The following is a 22,542-nucleotide window of genomic DNA, read 5'->3' on the forward strand; positions in this document are numbered from 1 at the left end:
GTCTGTGTGCGAGCTACTGTTCCTCAACACCTTCCTCCTGGAGAAGTGTGAGGAAATCAGTACAAGTAAGATTGTTTCCTTCCCTTTAAACCTCTTTGCATGGAAGAAATGTGAACAAATCCATGTAATTTTTTTTTCCACTTCATTTTTTTTCAGCTCCCTGAACTCAACAGCAAGGATATATAATGAAATCTTGATTAGTTCTGTGCTACTTGGACTGATGCACACAACACTGAAAAGACCTGACCAAACGAATTTCTGATAAATAATTCAATGAGGTGCACAGAAACAAGTGTCATTTCTTTTGTGAGCTACACTGTGCCAGGAGTCACAGTTCTTCCTCAGTGCTTGAGTGTCCATAATTAGTATGGCCCCACAGTGAGGACTATTACTTTGCATTAAAAATTCCACCATTTAAGAATTAAAACTGCAAATTATTTTGTGAAGCAAAGCCAAGATAAATCTTATTACATAGAAAAAATCTTTATAAGTATTGACAAAAGTAATAAAATTTCAAACATGAAAGCAAAAGGGAAATTTTTACATTTCAATTCCATCATTGTAAAGGAAACTCTTTCATGCTTAAAATTCAAACTCAGTGTGTCAAGTAATTTCACCGTTACAGACTTGAATTACCTGCACTGGCCTGAGGGCATTATTCACTCTCTGAAAAAAATTGTACTTTAATATTGCTACGATTTTCCCAAGTAATTTTTATGCAGAAGCTGGGATGAATTTGAAACATCCATTTCAAGATTAAAGTGACAACATTTGGTTACCTCGGAGAACCATGTAATTGCAAATTCGTCTTAGGGATATGCCCAAAATTAAATATGAGTATGAGAAAATAATATTAAAAAAGGGACCAATGTTTTGGGTTTTTCTTCGGCTTCTGGGATGCAGATATTAAATAGTGTTATAAAACACAAATAAACCCTTTCTTCAACAGTATTTAGATGCATACACTTTATCAAATGCTTATGCTATATGGAAAGACCATGAAATTGTTGGTCATTGTTCTAGCCAATTTAATAACTTCTGTCATATGCAGGAGGCATGATAATCTTCTCACTTCATTTTAATGGGTCTTTTGGAAGCATTGAATTATCAGTCTTTTTTATGGGTTATCTGCTGCCTGATCATTTGTTACTTCACATGAAACTGGTGTCTGGATCCAGAGCATGCTCTGAATGGGCTTAACTCCACTACAGAGCCTGACATGAACTAGAGAGGGCAAGAATTTAAAGTAAAAATACATATCCTTACCCAAAACAGCCCTTTGAGCAGCATACTTTCCAGATTAAACCTCAGATGAATCTATTTTGTAGCTTTGAAGAAATTAAAAGATAGAAAATCTGAGGCTTTTATATTATGTATTTCAACTGTAAATAGGGTCCTGCATTAAAGCAGGATCACTTCATTTCAAAATCAACCATAAAGCTGGTGCCCTGACTCATTCCTTTCAAGGCAATAATTTGTCTTAGTATAATACAATTGTTAAGTTAGAAAAGACCTTTAAGATCATTGTGTCCAACTACTCACCCAGCATTGCCAGGTGCACCACTAAACCATATCCCTAAAATCACATCTAATATCCTAAATGTCTTCAGAAATGGTCACTCTGCTGCTTCCCTGGACTTCAGCTCTCTTTGAATCTCTTTGCCAGATTTTTCATTATAGCAAAACATCCATCAACTAAGTATAATGTGGATTAGGAGTAACTGTTGAATACTGAGGGGATTTATTTTATTTATAAAATAGACAGAGGCTGAGGGAACATGACATGAGAAGTTTTAATAGCTGAAGCAGGTTTAATGCAGGTTCACATGTGTATTTCTCTTGTGTCATCCTCAAATTCTTGCTCTGAGAGTCAATGAAGGTGGAAAAGAAGCAGCAACTACTTTGATGAATGAAATATGAAAAAAGTTATTTTTTCATAGACAGAATTTAATTTGTTGCCTTTCATACCTTCACTGGAATTACTCAAAATTCAGTCTTGTTGGGGAAGAACAACATTGTAAAAAAAAAAAAGCTTCATTTTAGAATTAAAGGCCTCCTTCCAGAACTACTACCCTTCTTTTTTAACTGTGTGAAAAGATCCACAAATGGCTGGTCTTCCAGAAACATGGAAAGAAAACTACCAGTAAAACTCTGTATCTGGGGAAATATACCACATAACCAAGGCATACTGTGCTTTTCTTCACTGCAGCATGGGAAATAAAAGCTACAAGAAGAAAGTGTGATGTAAGTGGGCATTGTGATTCACTGCCTGGAGGGTGGTGAATGACTTTCTTGTTTTCCATTGCTTTGCTTGCACGCATGGCTTTTACTTTACCTATTAAACTGTCTTTGCCTCAATCCAGAAATTCTCTCACTCTTACCCTCTGGATTCTCTTCCCCATCCCACCACATGAAAGTGACTGAGCAGCTCGTGGGGCTTGGTTGCCAGCTGGAGGTAAATCATGACATAACCAAACTATTACACACAGGATGAAACAGAAATTACAGTGTTAGAATTTAAAATTGTGACAAGGTATCATAATATTAGCTAAAGTGCATTTTCTACTTTAGCTAAATTATTTCAAAATTTTGATTGTTCCGCTGTTTTTGCTTACCTGACTGAAGATTCATCATTGTTCTTCCTGCTCTGCTATTGAAATGCAGCCCTGATGACTCTATCACTAAGTGGCTGAGTTGGTCTGAAGTTATCTCCTAGGATTCCATCAGAGCCCTCTAAAAGTTCAGCACCTTTAACATGAGTCCTCAGTCTTCGAAATTCCTCTATCTGAAAGACAGAAAAACAGAAATTAAGAAGCTGAGACACAGTCTTCACCATGGGACTAATGACCAAGACCAGACCTGCCCAGCCAATTCTGCAGCTTTGAAAATCGGAGTGTTCAGGTGCCATACAGTAAGGTCAGTATACATTAATAATATTTTAAAATAGTTATCAGCACTGTCAAAATATTTGAGATATAGAGAAAATCAAGAACTCTTAAGCACATGGTTTGGCAAACTCCTCCTTTGCCTTTTCACAACTTCTTTTAAGATCTATAACCATCTTGGCCATTGCAGATTACATCCTATGAATCAGCCCTACTGTCGTGCATTTAGAGTAGCAATTCTGGTCTTCTTCAAAAACGTGCATTTCAGGAATAACTTGCTTGACTATAAATTGTTTTGAAATTCCCCTAGTGATTTATTTACTTCCTCAAACTGTTATCTTCTAAACCAGAAGAATACTGAACAGATTCTTAGCTTTAGAGGATGTCTGTTGACATTTTATATGAAAAAATACAGTTTTTGTGATCAAAACAAAATACTGCTTCAAAAGATCTGTAGCTGTAGACAGTCAGAAAGTCAAATACAGTAAAAAATAAATAAGAAATATTTCAATTGAGCCAAAACAAATGTTTCTTTCTTATAGACTCTTTTTACATTTTCCTAAGTCTCATCTGGTGTACAGAAGTCTATGAGCAGCTTCCATCTCCATCCCTGGTACTAGCATCAAGTGCTGCATGATAAAACACTACCTTAGTATTCACTTTTGCTGGTTTTAGGAGTCTGATCTTTTAAATAGCTACAACTACTAGAAAAATATTTTTCTTGGACGTATTCACAAGTTGTCTTAGCTGGATTCAGCAAATGTACTTGATGGCTGACTCCCCTTTGTACTACAAACCTCAGCCTTTGTACTTGCACTGACCCTGTGACACTTCACTATGCAGTTCATCTCTAACCTGAAACTGAAGATACACAGAAAGTAAAATGGAGCCTGGAGTATACAATCATTTTAACATCTAAGACATTATAGAGTTAATTTCTCCATGAAAAACACCCTAGGAAATATTACAGGGAGAATGTAAGCATGATTCCAGAATTAAATTAAATGAGGTACTAAACAGCAGGTAATGGTGTTTTTATTCTTATCCTGCCTACAGAGAATACTTTCTTACTGCAACGTGGAACACAACTGCCCTCATTGTTGTTTTCCACTCTACAGCAGTACTGATACAGATTTATTTACTTGATTTAGAGGCTAGCTCTTCTCTGCTTAATTTTCCTCAGAAAAACAGTGTGCTTGGAAATCAACACTCAGCTTGTGGCAGCTGAGATATAAGGCAACAGCTTAGACTGCAAAAATGAAAAAAGCTCCTTGAAGGTGCTTTTAGAGGCAGAATCCTGTTATGGAAGATTTTTGTTGTTGTTTACTTCAAGGAAACTGAAAACAAACCCACTACCAGCTTGGAATTGAAAAAGTCTTCAAAACTCAAGGGCTGGTAAATCACTGAAGGAGCTTTGTAAAAGGATACTTTTTCACCATCTGAATCAACTCTGGAAAGTCTTGAGATAATTGCAGTTTAGGAAGGAGCACTTTACAAAAATGTGTCTTTTGTTTGATCTTGTGAGAATGAGATACTTCAAAGACAGATGGAGAGGGAAGAGCAGGCTCTCTGCAAAGCTGGCATTTGTGAGCTGTCTCCTACTGAAACTACAAATGCTCCGTCCCAGTTCCCACAGTGAAATCTTTCTCCAGGAGGTAACTCCTCACAAAGCAGCTTCCAGTTTCTTCAGTCAGGAGAGTAGAGCTGACCTGATCTCTGTGCCTGCTCTTTAGTCTTTACAGAAGTCAAGAATTGTAGCTCTGCTCCAAGGGGGAATTTCTTCTGCGATCAACACCCTCCTTGTTTAGTTGTTCCTTCCATGGTTCATGCTGCCATGTGAACCTTCAAATGAGGCAGACAAAAGGACTACACACGTGGTGGTTTGCTCTACTCATGAGAAGCACTTCTGTCAGAAAAGGACATTAGCTGTGCCAACACTACTTTCCCTATTGAGTTTCCATGTGGCAAGGTAATATGGTGTCTCAGACTGAAAGGTAGCTGGATGTGTATTCTATTCCCATCTGTTAGAGGTGGAGCAGTTATCTTCTGTTAATTGGGCAGTTTTTCTCGATCTCTTCCACAACCAATCCTCCCTCCAGGAAATATCTTCTGTTACTGGGCTATTGAGTATCACTGCATGGCTGATAAAATTGCATCATCCCATTGTGAGAAGCTATGCCCAGGGGGAGGAGCCAAGCATCACTACCTGGATATAATCTGAGATTTGGAACATCACAGTCAGCCTTCCCTCACTGGATTCTCAGAGGAGCAGCTTTCTTCTCCGCTGGATTTGCAGAGGAAGATCTAAACCATCACCAGACTTTCAGAAGAAAACTCCACCCTTCTACAGGATCACTGCTTCAACAGAACCTCACCTGTCACTCCAGGAGGACTGCAGCCACCATTCAATGAGACTGAAACCAGCACCCTGACCAACAGGGTGTCAGGTTGTATTCTGACTCTGTCAGTAGTTTCTTTTTTCTTTTTTTTTTTTTGTACAATTGCATATGTATTTTTTAACATTTTCCTAGTAAAGAACTGTTATTCCTATTCCCACATCTTTGTCTGAGAGCCCCTTAATTTCAAAATTGCAATAATTTGGAGGGAGGGAGTTTACATTTTCCATTTCAGGGAAGGCTCCTGCCTTCCTTAGCACACACCTGTCTTTTCAAACCAAGACATATGTGTGCCCTGCTGATCCTGTTTCACTGCTCACCATCTCCTCCCAGCCCCTCATAATCAATGCTGTGGGGTACACCCTGCAGGACTGCCAAGGAAACAGATGTTTTAGAGGCATATGGCTAAGCACCTTTGGATAGTCACATACTTTTACCAGGAATAGCTACTTTTAAAAGTTCTTCTCCTGCACAGAAGACATTAAGGATGACCTAAGCCTTTCACACTGAAATTTGGGATTAAGTTCTAACCAGTGTAGAGGCAAATTCACAATGTGAACAGTGGCATTTCTACTGAGTAAAACCATTCATGTTCACATTGTGTAGAATTTTTTTTACCACTCATTGTATTCAGATCCTGAGCATTCTTCTGTTTAATTTACACATTTGCTGAAGAATAGAGCACACAATACTAAGGATTTCCCTGTTTTCTATAAACATTTATTTGATATGAGATATAGAAGCATTATCCTTCTGTTTGAAAATTTAACATGTCTCCATGACACCTTCCAAGAACAGGGACCTTACTTCCCAGCACCCAGAATACCATGAAGCTCTGAGTGCTTTATTGTAGTTGACATAAATTTTGCCCAATTCCCACAACAGTTCCATATGCTAGTTTCTCTTTCTGTCCTTTGGTAGTTTTTCATTCTGAATGAGGTAGACAAAAGGACTAGAGACCATGCCATTCAATAAAAGACAGTTAACTCTGATGATGAATACAGTGAACAAGAGCTCCTTCTCCATCATTGTTTAAAACCCCTACTCTGAGTGGCTTAGACAATGCACTTGTTCTGAGCTTCAGTGACCCACAAAGGACATTATTCACAAATGTCCCTTTTTTTTTTAAATATAGTGGACAGTAGCATGACTACAACTTTTTTCAATTATTTCTGTTTTTACTGGCCTAATAGGAGTTTTCTCCCACTGCATTTCAGCAGGTACATCCATGTGTAAGATATCTCACAAAAAGAATCAACACAGTTTTTCTGGGCTGTGCATTTCAACATAAGTCAAGTGAGGATGAAAAAAAACACAATAGGAGGACAGAAATATGCATAGAATGACCCATGAAGGACTTTTTTGATGGAAGTGAAGTCTCATGACAAAGAAAATTACTTCCAATGAGGAAACAGCATTCCTCATGATTCCAGGAAAGCACATCCTGATGCTGCAGTCCTGAATTGCTCTTTTGCTATTTGTAGAATGAGCACACTCAGATCTCCTTTCACTTAACTTTGACTTAGATCAGTAGCATATCAACTCATCAGCTGAACTTTACTCTCTGAAAATGTCTTCAGGTAAAAAAAGGTACTCTACTTTGTAATAGTCAGCCTATTGTGCCCATGTCAAAATGGTTTGACATTGTTCCAAACTAACAAAATGTGAAAATATTTTATGAGTGTGACCTTGAAACAGCATGGCAATTTTATTCATTTTTTGCCCTTATGACCCGCAGTTTGTTAAGCTTATCAATATTGCTGTGTTAATTGCAGAAAATTAGCATATTGTCTCCAATATATGAACTAGTTTGATCAGAGGAAAGAAATAAAACTTATTCTATATTATATTATGTAATTCTTTATTTACTTGTTATTGACACTCAAAACTTGATTATTTCATGGCCTGAAAAATGAAAATAGCCTTGAATTTGTCTCTCAACGGCTATAACCACAGATGCTACTAGTATTTATATAAAGCACTTGACATTTCATTAGTATCCCAAAAAAGAAATTTCCACAAGGTAATGACAAATGTAAAAATAATGTAATTAAACCTATTAGAAATGCATTTACACTGAAACCTATGATTTAATACTACAAGCTGGCTTAATAAAATTAAATACCTCTACCAGCCTTCCTTGGAAGATTCAAAATGGTACTACATCCTCTTATTTCCTGCAGACAAAAGCCCCTGTATTTCTAATCTGTCCTTAATCTCTCCTGGGCAACTTGCTCCAGATGAACCTGCTTTAGCAGGGCTTTTGGAATAGATGCTCTCCAGAGGTCCCTTCCAACCCCAATCATTCTGTGGTTCTGTGATTAAATGAAATCTCTCATAGGCACTCATGCCCACATGCACAAAAGAGGCCAGATAGTTCACTGCAGACAAAATGCTAATTACAATTTAAAATCTTGGAATTTTAGCTATAGCAAAATATTCTAGAACCAATAAAATCTTAATTTGGGCATCATGGAAACCTCACAATACCTTCCAGTTTACAAATGCCAGAATAATCTCCTCTCAATTACCCCATATTTATTTTTCAGTGATGTATTTGTTTTAATGACATATTAATTTTTCATTGATATCTGAAAGCAATATCTGATTAAATATATATTTTTTTTATCCCACCTTGGCAAAAGCCTTTCAAGTTCTTAATCATTATCTTTCCGGCACAACCTTAACTTTAATGCTGCAGTAATAAATATCACAGAGGAATGTTTTTCTAATTGGTGTTTATCTGTGACAAGAATAGTGGATCATCCTGGCATGAGTTTGCTCCAATCCATCACTGGACTCCAGTGCCACCTCTCACCCATGTACAGTGCCAGTGGGAGGGATAGGCTCCTCCATGACTTGCATGCCCGTCATAACTGCAATGTTTTTGGGTCGGGTTTGCACCTATCACAGTAATGCAGCAACACAAACCAGCCACTCCTCACCTTGCAAAGGCCATGGCTGTGAATCTTAGTCTTTGCCCCAGGCACTATGGGTCACTCTCTGCCCCAGGCACGATATTCTTTTCAGGAGTCTTATCCCCTTCACACAACATTCCAACATCCTGCCTTCCTGTGGTAGATTAGTACACACTAATACTAACTAAAGTTGTATTTCTCTTCTTAATTCCTCTTTTGTTCACCCTCTTGGTCTCTCCCACTACATGTGGATGGTTTAAACTCGGCTCTCCTCTGTGCACTGACTGGATTAAAAAGGAATAGAGACCACAAAATCTGCAACTACCAATATCATACTATGCCTCAGTGTAATAGCTGTAATATCTTACTATGTCTCAGCTGTAATAGCTGGACTTTGTACATCTGATTAAGTCCCCTTATTTATCAATATCCCATCTGGACAATTAGCTGACACGTTACAAAATGCACTCTGTCTTTAAAAGTTGTTCTGAATCTAATAATGCTAACAAGAAGCTGTTTACTCAGTAGTAAATAATGCATTTACTCAGTAGTAAGCAGCCACAAGTTTTACCTTTTCATGAACAAATAACAGATTCATGATGGGATGCATTTAAGTTGCAGCTACCAGAAAAATAACTTATTGGGAGCTATTGCTTTTATCCTATGATTAGACCTAGAACTCAGTTTCCATAAGAGAAGAAATGCTGCCAATTCTAAATTGTTAAAGATGTTAAAACATTGTGCCAGCATCGCTAGCAAAATTTTAAATTATTAAAGCTGAAATAATTGAAATCTGAATTTATCACCTTTTATACTTGCTTCACATGCTTCAGAGCAGGCAATGAAAATTAATGCATTCAGCTTCAGGGATTCTAGGTGGGTTCACCTAAATTAAATGCACACTCCTCCAGCTGAGATTCACAGACTGTGAGAGAATATTCATCAGGAGTTTTCATTGTTTTTACTGGGATTATTTGTAGACAGATTTGAAAAATTGTGCATAGAAAGGCTCAGAACTGTTAGATTTAATTAAAAAAAAACCCAAACATTTTAAAATACATACGTGTGAAATCAAATTTAAAAAGGTAGCTTCCATTTGACATTTATTATAAAACTGAATTTAAAAAGAGCCAGATAAATTAAATACAGTTCAATGCAATCTAGCCAATCTGTACTACATTAAAGTTTTTCATTCTCCAGGATGTAGTGCCTCCCTGTGCTTTTTTTCCCCTTTAACATTAAAAAGCAGTGATATTTGAAAGCTTACAATTACAAAGAATTTAATTTCTTTTGCCCACTGAGTTCCTTTTTCCCTTTTTGTTGACTTAAATATAAGAATTATTTTAAATGCAGATGATATATGATAACAAGGTTTTTCATCTCTGACCTTTGCGTTGCTTTCAGTGACTCAAAAGGTTTAACCTTTACTTGAAAAGCCATGTACTGATCTAATGGGATCTTTAAGGAGAACAGACATAACATTCTGATATATACATTTGCACGCTATAACCTTTAGCTCATAACCATATTCCAAGGTCAATGTAAGCACAGCTGTTACCTGCACTTGGGACACAGTCAAAGGATAGCGAAATAATATCCAGGTGACACCTTCACTGCAGGGTGGAATGGTCAGAGAGCCCTCATACACCCAGTAGTCACGCAGAAGAGGATCTGAAACCAAAAAAAAAAAGTGGAATTTTAATGACTATTAGGAAGTTAATGGTGTTTTTCAGTGACAGCTTATGACAGCTGCGGGCTCTCTCGCATGACAGAGTTAGTAAGCAGAAGCTAAAGTGTGAATTTACAACCTGCCAAGCACTGCCCACTACTTCCTCATATGAATGTACATGAGCTTGTGGTCATTATATTACAGTAAGTTACCCTGCAGATGTGCATTTTAGATGTGAAAATGCCACTTGGTAGATGTGAAAAATAACAAGTGCACAGCTCTTTAAATCAGCATGGCAAATAAGCAATGTTATGGGAATAAAGGAATTCCTGTTAATGTCAAAAGCTAAAAAGATACGTATTTTGAATGCAGGGGGTCTGTGGTGATTAAATTTTAACTGACTTCTGCATTTAGGATATGTCTCAAGAATTAACTTTATTTCATTTTTTAGAAAAAAAAAATCAATGAGAATTAAGCTGAAGAAAAACTTTTTGCAATCCTGGCGACATAGTTTTTGAGATGCAGTGGTGCTTCCTACCTTTGCAAAAGTGAGTTGAATTTCAGAGGGGGAAAAACATCAAGGTTTACCTTATAATTACATAATTTTTTACATTTATATGCTTATTAATAGGTTTATAAATAGCTGTTAGGATAAACAGTTGTCGCTGAAGAAAATGTACAATATTTTGTGCATGCAGAGTTTTAGCTCTACATAAAACACATTTGATTTTCATTATTTTAATTTCTCTTAGATTCCAATCACACTACACTTCATAAATGACACAACACAGGGCTTTCTTTCGCTGCTGTAGGCCATACAGCCTAAAAAGCACTAAAAAAAGGAGAGAAAACTGCCTAAAAAAGTAGAGAAAACTCCTGACTGTAAAAGAAGTTTCTGAAGAAACAAATCTAGAGAGAAACTGGAGACAAAGGGTGGTCAATCATGGCATGGAGAGCCAGGGGGAACGTTGTGACTAGCTTGACAAGGACAGAATGGGATACTGGAAGCAAATAAACCTGCTTGGTGGAACTAACCTGCTACTGTCATTTCACTACTAGCTCAGAGGAAGATCAGTAGAATTGAATTTTGCTAACGAAGCCTGTGATTGTCAGCAAATGAATTTTGTTTTGTTGGTGCAATTTTCTTTCTCAGCTTGGAAATGATGTAGCAAATCCATTGACAGCAAGTTGATTATCAAACACTCAAAAGTTAAGAACTGCAAGAATTAATTCAGCCCATCCTGTGCATGCATTGTGATACAGTGCTGTCACATGATCACATGTGTCTTTTCTGGAAAACCTTTCATTGTTTACTTGCAAAGACAGACGATTTTGTTTTGAAAAGTACATAATATTGTTTAGAATTCCCAGTACAATCTGAGGCATTTGGAATTCTTTTTCCTGTGCTATTGAAATCCTGCTTGTTAGAATATTTTCTCATTTTCCATATTTCTAATACACTCATTTCTCCAGTGCCTGAGAGCTTAAATGAATTAATTTATCCTCCCATACTCCTGAGTAGTGAGGAGGGATAGATTATCCCCTCACTTTACAGGTGGGGAACTGAGGCAGAGAAAACGAGGTCAAATGCATCTATTCATTTGAGGTGTTCAACATGACATGCTTAGAACCTGATTTCTCAGAGTATTTAACTTTCTATAGCACAAAATACAGTCAGAGCACTGCTCCCATTGACTTCTCTTGGAGGTGTAAGCACTCAGCACTTCTGCAAATCAGACCACATGATCTCAAGTCAGGCACCTGGAAAATGAGGAACACATAGTTAGAGATGACTTGTGAGCATTTTTGTTTATGTGGCTTGATCAGCATCAAACAGGAGCTGCGAGGCAGGGGTCCTGTAAAAAATAGCTTATGGTCATGCAATCAGGTGATGTTTCATAATGGATATGCACGAGAGGCACAGGCTGCCTTAATTCCTGCAATTCCTATTTGCTGAGCACTTGACTTTGCAACCTGAACAATAGTATTTTCCTATAATTAATATAGTTTAATGTAGACCTAGACTATTTTGAAAAATTAAAGATCTTGCCACTATGGTAGAGTTTAGCTCAAATAGATTCCTTGCAGAAACATTTCGCTTTAGAGGTGTTTTTCTCTAAAGTCACATTTCTTACTGTTACTCTCTAACTTTTAGCTATGTAAGTTTGAATTTGCCTCCCTTTGTCCCTTCTCCTTTTTTGTTGTATTACTGTCATTGCATAATGGTATTGTCTTTTGATTCTGCCAAAAAAATTACCTTGTTAAGTGGGTAGCCTTACACTTCCTATTTTATGCCCAAGTAGGGAAATGAATACACACAGCTGTCTCTCTGGATGGATGGGTAAATCTCAACAAACCCATGGTATTGTCAGCACTGCACAGACTACAGAATCACATCCCACTCACATGACAAAGGTGCAGGTTTACAGTAAATTCCAATGGGAATCCACCACCATCCCTGTTAGGATGTGCATTACCAAAATGCATTACCACCTTATGGGACACAATCAGGCTTGCAGTTTAGGCTAGACTTTAGGTTAAGATTGTCTCAGCCTCTGCAATCAGCTACTAATCCACACACACAAAAGTAAGCAAAGGCACCTACCTGGCAATAAAGAGTTGGGATTAAAACAGGGTATTGTTTTGGACTTTCCCTGAAAAAATGAATACAAGTCAATCTCATCTCTAGCTTCTAATTAAAATGTTGATGAATACTGAGGTAAAACACATTCTGTGTTCTTTTACCATCAAGTCTTGAATTCCTGTGGAAAGCAACCTCACTAAGAGCACCCATTTAATCATCATTGCATTTCTCCTTGCAGCTACACAAACACATATTTTTATCCTATTTTTTATTTCATTTTTAAGCTTATTCCAGCAATTTGTTAACTTTCTGCCTTTAGCATCTGGACTTCTTTCAGGTCCCAGCCTTGAAATTCTCTTCATGAAATTCAGGGGTTTCATATAAAAAAACAAGGGCCACAGTGAGATTTACTTAACTGATGTGGATAACCTTAATAAAATAATGCTGGTCCCACATACTTAATACACAAAAATGTTATGTATGCCAAAGTGTGTTTGGTGCTGGTCTTTTGGGAGGCACCATCAGTAGCACAATGGCAAGGCCTTTCATGACCTTCCTCTGCTTGGCTGTTGTCTCAGTAATGAAATCAGAGTTACATACACTATTGTTTTCTCTGACACTTTCATAAATAAGGAATTTATAATATTAAACATCATGCCTGAAGTTTACCATATACTATTTGACTAAAAGATTGCAATTTCTTTCTAATTTTTCTTCACTTTGGCATCTACTGAAGTTATAGAAGTGAATGGTAATCTCTTCAGACCAATAAAAATGTGTCATCAATACATCTCAAAATCCTTTTAAAATCAAAGGAATGTATGACTATTTCTATGTTACAGATCATGAAGCAAAGAGTTGAAAGTAACTTGCCCAAGGTAATTTAAGATAGTGGCAACATTTTGGAGAGCACTCAAATCTCCTCAGTCCTGCTAGGATTACTACCTGTCCTTCAGGATGCCCAAACATAATCCACTTGACAAGTTGGCATTGTGGTTTTGCTGATTTCCCTGCAAGTTAATATGGGTGCTCAGTTCATCTGTAGTTTTCCTCTACAAATTAAAACCAGGTAAGTTTGGAGACATGGCTGCTGGTGTTCACTAAGCATGTTGCAGTGCTTGCACTCACAGTGACTCCACGAAAATCACTGAAAATTTAGGACTTGCAAGCAGTTACTGGTGTAGATCAAACTTTCTGGCCACCAGAAAAAGAAAGTATAAAAAATACATACTAGCTGAATAATATTATCTGAATAAAACACTGAGGTTTTCATGCTGGCCACCAAATGATGGCTTTTATATGTGGTTTTACCACAGACACACCTGAAATCTTTCTCTTGGGTCCATACAGTCCCTACTGGCTCTGGTCATTAAAGGAAGGATTGCTTCAGACAATGCCTTACCTTGTACTGGATGTCCTGAAGAATTTCAGTTACAGCCTTCAGGCCCACATGCTCTTTTCCTATCTGAAATACAGCAAGCAAAGGTGAATTTCAGTATCTTGGTATTTCAGAAACTGAGGCAAAACTCAGGTCAACCAGAACAGTAAGTACTATAGCTGGTTTTAGTTTAGCTACACAACCTTGTTTTAATCAAATACACTGATACATGACAAGTCCAAAAAATTAAATCATTATAAAACCACCAGCCAAAAGTAAACAGGGCTTAAATAACTTTAAAGCAGAGACAAACTCATAGAACAAGAGAAAGAGTCATAATTAAGGTTGGTTTTTATTAGCCCTGATGTGCAGTCCCTGCTCTATGTGGAGTCAAGATCATGCACTATTGTGGCATATAGATGCCAAGGAGACAGTTCGTCCTTACCAGTTTTTGTCAGAAAAGTACACAGAAAGGAACAGAGTGAACAAGCATAACAGAAAATTTTTGAATTTGTTCCCATAGCATTGCAAATCTGGCCCAAGGTATCTCTGAAGCTCAGGGGAGTTTTTTCCTGCTCGCAGAGCACAGAACAGCAGATTCCCTCTCCCACAGCATCTCTGGGATCATGCCAGTGAAAGCCAGGCTGCAGCACTGTCTCTACTGAAGGCACAGAAGATGGGGCTCTAAAGAAACACACTGAGACGAGAGATTCTAATTTTATATGGAAGTTGCTCACTCTGCACACTAAACTCAGCTGCTTCTGACTCAAATCACCCATTCCAGGATCCTAGTTTTACTTTCAGAACAAAATCAGGAGAGGCAGAACGACCTTCAACTTGATTTTTTTGCCAACAAGTACAAATACAAGGTGAGGAAATAACCCAGCATGAGTGAGAATGGGAGAGCTAGACCCTGAAAAATTTGTTTGCTTTTTGTTTCTCTTCTTATAGAATGACAGAGTCGCCACTGGAAGGAAACAACTGAATGTCAACAAAAGGTGCTTTGTTACTTCTAGGAATTTAAGAGCATTTTCTTTTGTTTCAGAATGGAATTTCAATTTCAAACCTTTCGAAGTGCATAAAAGATATTTAAGTCACTTCAAAGATTCTGCTTCTAAATTAATAATCCCCAAGGGCCGTCACTTAAATCAGTGTAAATGTTTTCATTGACTTTAAAATAGTGTATTTTGAGAACCATGGTACAAAATTATTTTTCCATGCCTTTACCAAGAAAAAAATGGTCACCAAAGTTTCTCTCCCTGTTCCTTTAATAAACAGCTTAAATATTATTTTTCCTTGGTCAGTTGTAATTATGCCTTTCTTGGCTAATGAAAAAGCCTTTTTGGAATGCTTACAAACACTGATGTGGGTGACAGACCAGAAATGGAAAATGTATCATTGAAGTTTCAAATTTACTTAAGAACTTATATATAACTTTCTAACTGACTCGAAGGTTACCTCTGCTGGAATGAGAAGGTGACTTACATAAGTAATTATCACACAGTCCTCTAGGACACAAAGCTGAAGATTTTCTAACTTCCATTTTTAGCAGTTCTATCTGAGTGTTGAGATGGTAACCAATGCACCTTTAAATTCAGAGGTAAAGCTCAAAGGCACTCATAAACTCGTTATGAAATATGACAAATTAATAATATCACTGTGCAAGAAAATCCATTTGATCTAAGGATGAACTTTAAACCTCTTCTTCCAAACCCATTTAAATAAAACAGTTTGCCATTTCTCATGAGGAAGATGAGAGTCTGGTATTTGAGGACTAAAACTGAAAATCTTTATAGAGTGCAGACCTTGAAAAACCTTCAACAGCAATTAGATTATAGTGCTAACTTCCAGATTTCATTACACCTTGTCCCCAGGAAGCTTAAAGCCTCCTCATTGCAGGCTTTTCTGAGGGTCTCTGGCAAGTCTTGTTAACACTCTCAGTCTCTGGAGAGTGACACGACTCCACCTCACATCTGTCCTGTGCACAGAACCACACCTGTCACTGTGTTCAGGAAAGCACAATTCCATTGCCAGTTTTCAGCAGTGCCAATGGCTTTGTAGGCCTTTTCTTTAATCTTTCCTCCTCTCCTCTGTCTATTTCCTCAATCTCTGAACAGCAGACCCAGCCAGGAATTAAGAGAAATACATCACAGAGACAGTGAAGCACTTGTCCCTCCTGACAGCCCTCATTCTGCTCTCAGAGGAATGAAGATTGGATGTCTGCTTGTAGCCAGAGTCACAGAAAAGTGCCTAACAATCTGTTATCCCTTCTTTAATGAACATACTTCCAATATCCTGTTCAAACAAGAATTGATTGCTTAGCACACATATAGGAGACATGACTGAAAAATATCTTGCAAATAGAATACCGGCAGTCATACATTGTTTTCTTTCATGAAATCATTAAAAATTAAATAACATGGAAAGGACCTCGTTATCCTCAGACAAATGGCAGTGCATCATAACAAGTGTAACACAGGAAACTTACCTGCACAAACAAAGCAATAATAGCTATGCCGTGCTTCTTCCCTACTGCCTCATCAATGCTGCTGTACAGTGTGGAGTTCCAGTGCATTAGATGAAGCTGAAACAAAGTGCAAACAGAGCAATAAATAAATATGTTTTGTAATTTAAACCACCAGCAATTAACATCAATTAACAAAGCATGTTGTGTGTGCACATGCATGAGTACACATATGTGCATGCTCCTGGCTGTGCATGCGGGGATAAGTGGATTTACTTATGATAGTTCATATTGTAAATATCGGGAACAGCAAGGGAAAAAACCAGATAAAGTGATGTACAGCCAGTTACCAAAAATCTACCTCAAAGGTGTGAATGACTATAGTAACGATGATTCAACAACTCTCTCAGTCTGAACACTGAAATAATGTCAGCTAATGAAATCCACCAACACTGCCACTCAGCCAACTCTCTCCCAAGGCAGAAGGAAAGAAAGGAAGGAAGGCAAGGAAGGAAAGGAAGGAAAGGAAGGAAAGGAAGGAAAGGAAGGAAAGGAAGGAAACTATCTACTGAAAGGTAATATGCATTTTGAACATAAGTTTTTCCAGAAATAAATGTAATCTCTGTGCCTAGGTCTAGTAACACTGTAGAGTTTCAATATCCAAAGTACAGCTGCTTTGAAGTTCATCTGACAACTCTTAGACTTAATTTCCATTGTAAAATCATGCTCAATGTTTTGTTGAGTCATGTGTCCAAGAATTTAAAATGTCATTTTTATAGCTAACACTGTTTCCACCTTCAGCAAAATTAGTTTTTAAAACAGTGTATCTTCCTATTTTGTTTTTTATTTCTATGCAGAAACAGCCTCTGTGAAATGTTTATTACCCCTTACACAACAGGAGCTCATTCAGGCATCTCAGCATTTCAGAATACCAGTTCTTCAAGCAATCCCTCTCCACTTATTTATTTCCAATATGAATTTTAGGTACTCCTCTTGATGACTGCTATTCCAAAAGTAAATACAAACTTTTAAATGAACATATTGTAAATTGAATTAAATTCCAGATTATCACACAAATAATTTTATTCATTTTGATCAAAGGCATCTGCCGTGGCAAAAAAATTAAACACTTTTCTTAGCAAATACAATAAATAATTTTTACATGAGAACACTAAAATAAATAATCTATTTGTCCACAGCTACAAAACTTCTAGACATAAAAATGCTCCCTGCTAGAACTACGCCCATGGATTTACTTAGTTGTGTGCATTTTATCACTACTTAACAGCTTTGTTACACATTTGATTTGCCCTTGGATTTTAAAGCCAGAGGATCAAATAATGCGATTGCAGTCTCTGAGGTCTCTCCAGAAGAGCCTGGCGTTCACACCAGCTCCCCACTAGAGGGGGATCACGGAGTCCCACAGTCCACACCAAAATCCTGACGTGAAGAGGAAAATGTGAAAGAAAAATTGGTTGTGGTGACTTCAGTGGGGATGGCAGTGTAACATTCCCTCGGAGGTGAAGTCTCATCTGTCTGCATTCTGACAACAGCACGTTTTCTCTAAATAGATCTGAAAGGAAAATGCTGAACCCCAGAAACAGGAAAATGAACAAGCACTTCAAATTGTTCAAGCAATGACCCCAGTTTATCCAGAAACACACTGTCCTATCTTAAGCAGCAGGTTCATCAGGGCACAGATTTCCCTATGATAAGGCTGCATCACCTAGAAAAATGACGCCAAAACCTGTGTGTAATGCTATAAAATGTTAAGAGCTCTAGAATTAGTCTGTGCAGCAGTATGTGTATATGTAAAGGTAATGGTGACACCTCCAGACTGGGTTCAGGTTTAGTAATCAACATCACTGAAAAATTGGCAATCAGCACTTTCTGGTCTAAAGGTTTCTGTAACTTTGAGGTTTCTGTAACTAAATGTTTCTGTAACTGCTCAAGGATGTTTCAATTCCATAGTAGAGTCCTTGGAACAAGATCCATCATTTTCTACTGAATTGCTAACACCCAAAGTAGAATGAATTTCTGATCTGTGTTTAAAGATGGCCATAATAGTGTTAAAGATGCCCATAATTACAGTGGATTAGTGATATATTTTTTACACAGCAGGTTGCAAACTTGCTATGATAAACACTAAAGAAAACAGGCAGAGAGCACTCCTAAACCCATGACAGCAGATGACTGGGGAGTACAACAAAAAGTGGTCAGGCTCATATGTTCTTTCTACATAGCACCCCTTATTTTCAGTGCTAACAACAGCACACTGGATGCACTGCACTGTATTTATTACCTTCCCATGTCCTGACTCAAGGTGATATTCAGAATTAGCTCTTCACAGAAAATGTTCTATCATTAGTGATTTACAAACTGAAATTAGAAAGGCAACCTAATGGAAAATAATAATTAATACCATTATATTTCCAAACAGCAGGCCAACATGTCATTTCACTCTGTAAGACCATGCATGGACACTCAAATAATTAAACACATTTGGTTATGCACTTAAATAAATGGAAGTCAAATTATTTCTTCTACAAAGCAAGAAAAATGTAGCTCAAAGCAGGGCAGGGTGAGTACACGAAGAAGTCATTCAGAAAGTGAGGCAGCAAGGAAGTAGTAAATGCTTGTTGTAAAGCCTGTGAATTTTTTCAATCATGTTTCATCGTGCGTTCTGGAGCTGTTCTAACTTTTGTGTGTTCTTTTTTATTTGTAATGTAACATCAGATATAAACATCTGACAACAATTTTCCAAAAATAAGATGGCAACAAGTCTACAAACATTACAAAATCTGAACTCTTGAGAGTACAGACCACAAAAAACATGGCCTATAACTCTTGTTAATATTTATGGGAATCAGACGTGCACAGAGGAAAGACCACAGTGCTTTCACAAATCTTGAAACTGCCACAATGATATAATGTCCATGCACATGGACAATGTCATATCCATGCCTCTGTACCTTGCAACTAGGAATAATCACAGAGGCTAACAATGTTCTTTATTTTAGTAACCTTCATTTTCACATTTATTTGAGACATCTGTTTGAAAAGTGCTCAGTCACGAGGGGTGCCAGCCCCTGATATGAACAAACCATGCAGGGCTTTTCAAACAATCAGTTACAGTGCATTGGCAGCTTCCCATTGTGTGGTTTTCATTCAGAGTACAAACAGCCACACATGTCAGTGTGGCAGGAAAGACTCTACTCACCTTGTCAGGTAATGTTTTGATACTTTGCAGTTCTGATGGTTCTACACAGCCAAAATGAGTCAGCTATGCTGTTACTGATTATCGGTGACTGGCTTGATATGCCAGACAGTATGTTTTTACAAAAAAATCAGAAAGCTATCAGAAAATCCTCAGCACTCAAAAAATCCACTTTTCTCTTGAAAAAAAAATCCATAATTTTTCTTTTCAACATTGCAGCCATAAATCAAAGGATTGTAGTAGCAGCTTTTTTAAAACCAGATAAACTGAAAACTCATGAAGGCAAATAATAATAAAGTGCTGATAAAGTTGATTTGCTCTGAAGTGAACAGCTGGAGAGACTCTCCTACACAGTGAAGATTAAGAAATCATTCCAGGTAGCAGAGCAAACCCCCTGGAAGGATTATTCTGTATGGAAAAAATTCTGAGAAACTTCTCAATTTTCATCCAGACCCCACTCAACCAAAAGGCTACTGAACCCAATCCTTATTTAGCAAAAGTTGACAGACATTAGCAGGGGGCCTGTCTCAAAACAAGACTTTCTCTAAACTGAGTAAGGACCTGAGATTCCGGCCTTAAATTCAATAAACATTTATATTTATTTATTTAAAATAAAGCTCTACCCCTTAAATCCATTTCTTTTTCTACCACAGAAATACCTTCTATGTCAATATGTCAAAAGGCTTTCATGGTAGATTTTTACACAAAATTGGAGTCCTGGGATGAAAGATTCTGGCAAGAATCAATGTATATGACCTATCACATTCATCAGTTCTGGAAACCAATGTCTCAATAAAACACACAATTACAAAAATGTACATTTTTCCCCTGTCTGGGGCACTGACTGTTCTGTGGAATTCTGCAGGGTCTAAAGCTCACTGAGAGCAAAAATGATCTTTTAAGCTCTGCTGATGACCTTACTTCATTCCCAGCACACAGATAAAATATATAACGACAGGATAATTTATGTTGGAAGTCATCTCTGAAGTTCAACTCTTTCACAGCAGCACCAACTTCAAAGTCAGCTACTAATTCAAAGCCAGATCAGGTTTTTCAGGTCCTTGTCCAACTAAGTTTCATGTATCTCCAATGATAGCAACCTCTCTAGATAACCTGTTCTGTGCTTGACCTCCCCATAATTTATTTCTCCTTCTGCCTAATCAGAATGTCTCCTGTTGCAACCTGTGTCCTTGCCTCCTGTTCCTTCACACTCCCCAGGATTCTCTGAGCCCAGGCATGAATTGTCTGTGACCACCAAATCAGTGTCTCATGATTGACTCCTGAATGGTGCCTCTCTCTCAAAGCTTCTCAGTCTTCCACTTGTTTGAATGACCATGTTTCACCCAAGCTTACTTTCAACTAAGCTTGCCCGACTCTTAAAATGTCAGGAAAGATGCTACTAGCTCTGTCCCTTACTGTGACCGACTGCTGTGCATGTGTCACCCAAGTTTCAGACCAAAATGACACAGGCTAATTCCCTACAGGAAAATACACCCTGAAATAAATCACAGCTCATCATCTCCTATGAAGCATCTGATTAATGGTACAGGGAGAGGAAGAACCCTGCACCAGCATTCCTGCACTCTTGTATGACCCTAATGTTCCAAATTCGCTATGAACCTGCAGTCTGGAATATCTTGCTACCATAAAAAGCAGCTCATATGTTATATGAATACTTTCTGCTTTCTTTATGAATACTTACTGCTAAATGACTGAAACTCTAATTTGCTGTTCAATGTGCTGCATTTCCACTGACTAAGTCAGGCAGTTTGGAATAGAGTACCAAGCTCATGCTCCATAGGAGTCAAAAGGAAATGTGCCAACAGCAAAAATCCTCCTGACTCCCCTGGCACCAGAACCAGGCTCTACAGGGGTCTGATAAAACCACTGGCAGCTCAGGCAGCAAGAGACAAGAAGAAACACCTGCCCAGCCTGGGTGGGGGTCCTGCCTCAACTTAACTGGCAACCATAACCCATATTGCAAGAGCTTGTGACATGGGGGATTATTCTGTTCAACAGGCTCCTGTTTGTGTTCTACACACATTAGAAGACAAAAATTTTAAAATAATTCCTTTTTAGATCAATTGGAACATCTGATTGGGACACAATCATCAGTGTGCCTGCTTGAAACCGTGCAGCTGGCACAATCAACCATTGCATTTTTCCACTCTTGATTGAGAAGCTAATTATTACAAAAGCTTCTTTCTTTGGTGCATGCTGCATCATGTGTAAATTAATCTTCTAGTAACCTTTGTTCTTTGCTCAGAACTAGGATACACAGCTATTCCTTGTTAGCTGTGCCACCAGCTGTCAGAAGCTCCAGGAAAGTCTGCTTAGTCTAATAATATTAGAGGATAGAAAGCACCTCTCAACAGATCTCTCAAGATGAGAGATTTGTCATTGGTCTCATATCTTCCCAATTCTTATTTCAATGTATACAGGCTGTACATCTAAATAATAACAGGGGAATACTGCATCACAATGTCTTAATCAGAGGGGCACCTAAAACATGTCAGTCTGGAAATTCTGAGCAGACTGGGTTTTGTGATATTTCTGTCACTGGTGGGAAAGAGTGTAGCTGAAACACCCTTTTGATTCCATAAGCACGGTCTCAGGGATAAATCAATATCTCTAAGGTAAATTAAAGCAGCTTTAGAATTCCTCTGCTAAAGATTATAGAGATACCAAAGTTTCTCCTGGACTCACCCAAGTTTGCCAGGGATCAGTACATTTCAGTTTCATACACAACATGCCATAAAAGTTGAGAGGGAACAGTAAAAATGGCAAACTCTGACTACCTAACTACAGCCAGCAGGAAGGCTTTTTCCAGGATTGAGAGGGATGAAATGAAACTCAGGATTTCAGGTAGTAATAGTGGAAGGCAAGAGAGTCTAGTTGTACAATAATGATGTGTAATTTCAACAGCACAATATTGCGTAAGCAACATCTCAGGAGGACAAAATGTGGAAAAATTGTGTCTTGCTATTTTACATGTGCACAAGAATTTATGAGTTGATACTTGACTTGGCAC

General features: G+C 37.8%; 1 protein-coding gene across 1 annotated transcript in view; it reads right to left on the reverse strand.

The window, feature by feature from the left end:
• The window catches only part of CA8 (carbonic anhydrase 8), a 50,514-nt gene that overhangs the window by 11,849 nt on the left and 16,123 nt on the right, over positions 1-22,542 (reverse strand). The window contains exons 4-8 of the mRNA XM_005479327.4: positions 16,319-16,414; positions 13,855-13,917; positions 12,474-12,522; positions 9,758-9,870; positions 2,616-2,785 (exon numbers count right to left, since the gene is read on the reverse strand). Of these exons, the coding sequence (XP_005479384.2) occupies positions 2,651-2,785; positions 9,758-9,870; positions 12,474-12,522; positions 13,855-13,917; positions 16,319-16,414 (456 nt within the window). The 3' untranslated portion in view covers positions 2,616-2,650. The remainder of the gene's footprint in view (positions 1-2,615; positions 2,786-9,757; positions 9,871-12,473; positions 12,523-13,854; positions 13,918-16,318; positions 16,415-22,542) is intronic.

This window comes from Zonotrichia albicollis, chromosome 1 (genome assembly GCF_047830755.1).
Source record: "Zonotrichia albicollis isolate bZonAlb1 chromosome 1, bZonAlb1.hap1, whole genome shotgun sequence".
NCBI classification, from domain to species: domain Eukaryota; kingdom Metazoa; phylum Chordata; class Aves; order Passeriformes; family Passerellidae; genus Zonotrichia; species Zonotrichia albicollis.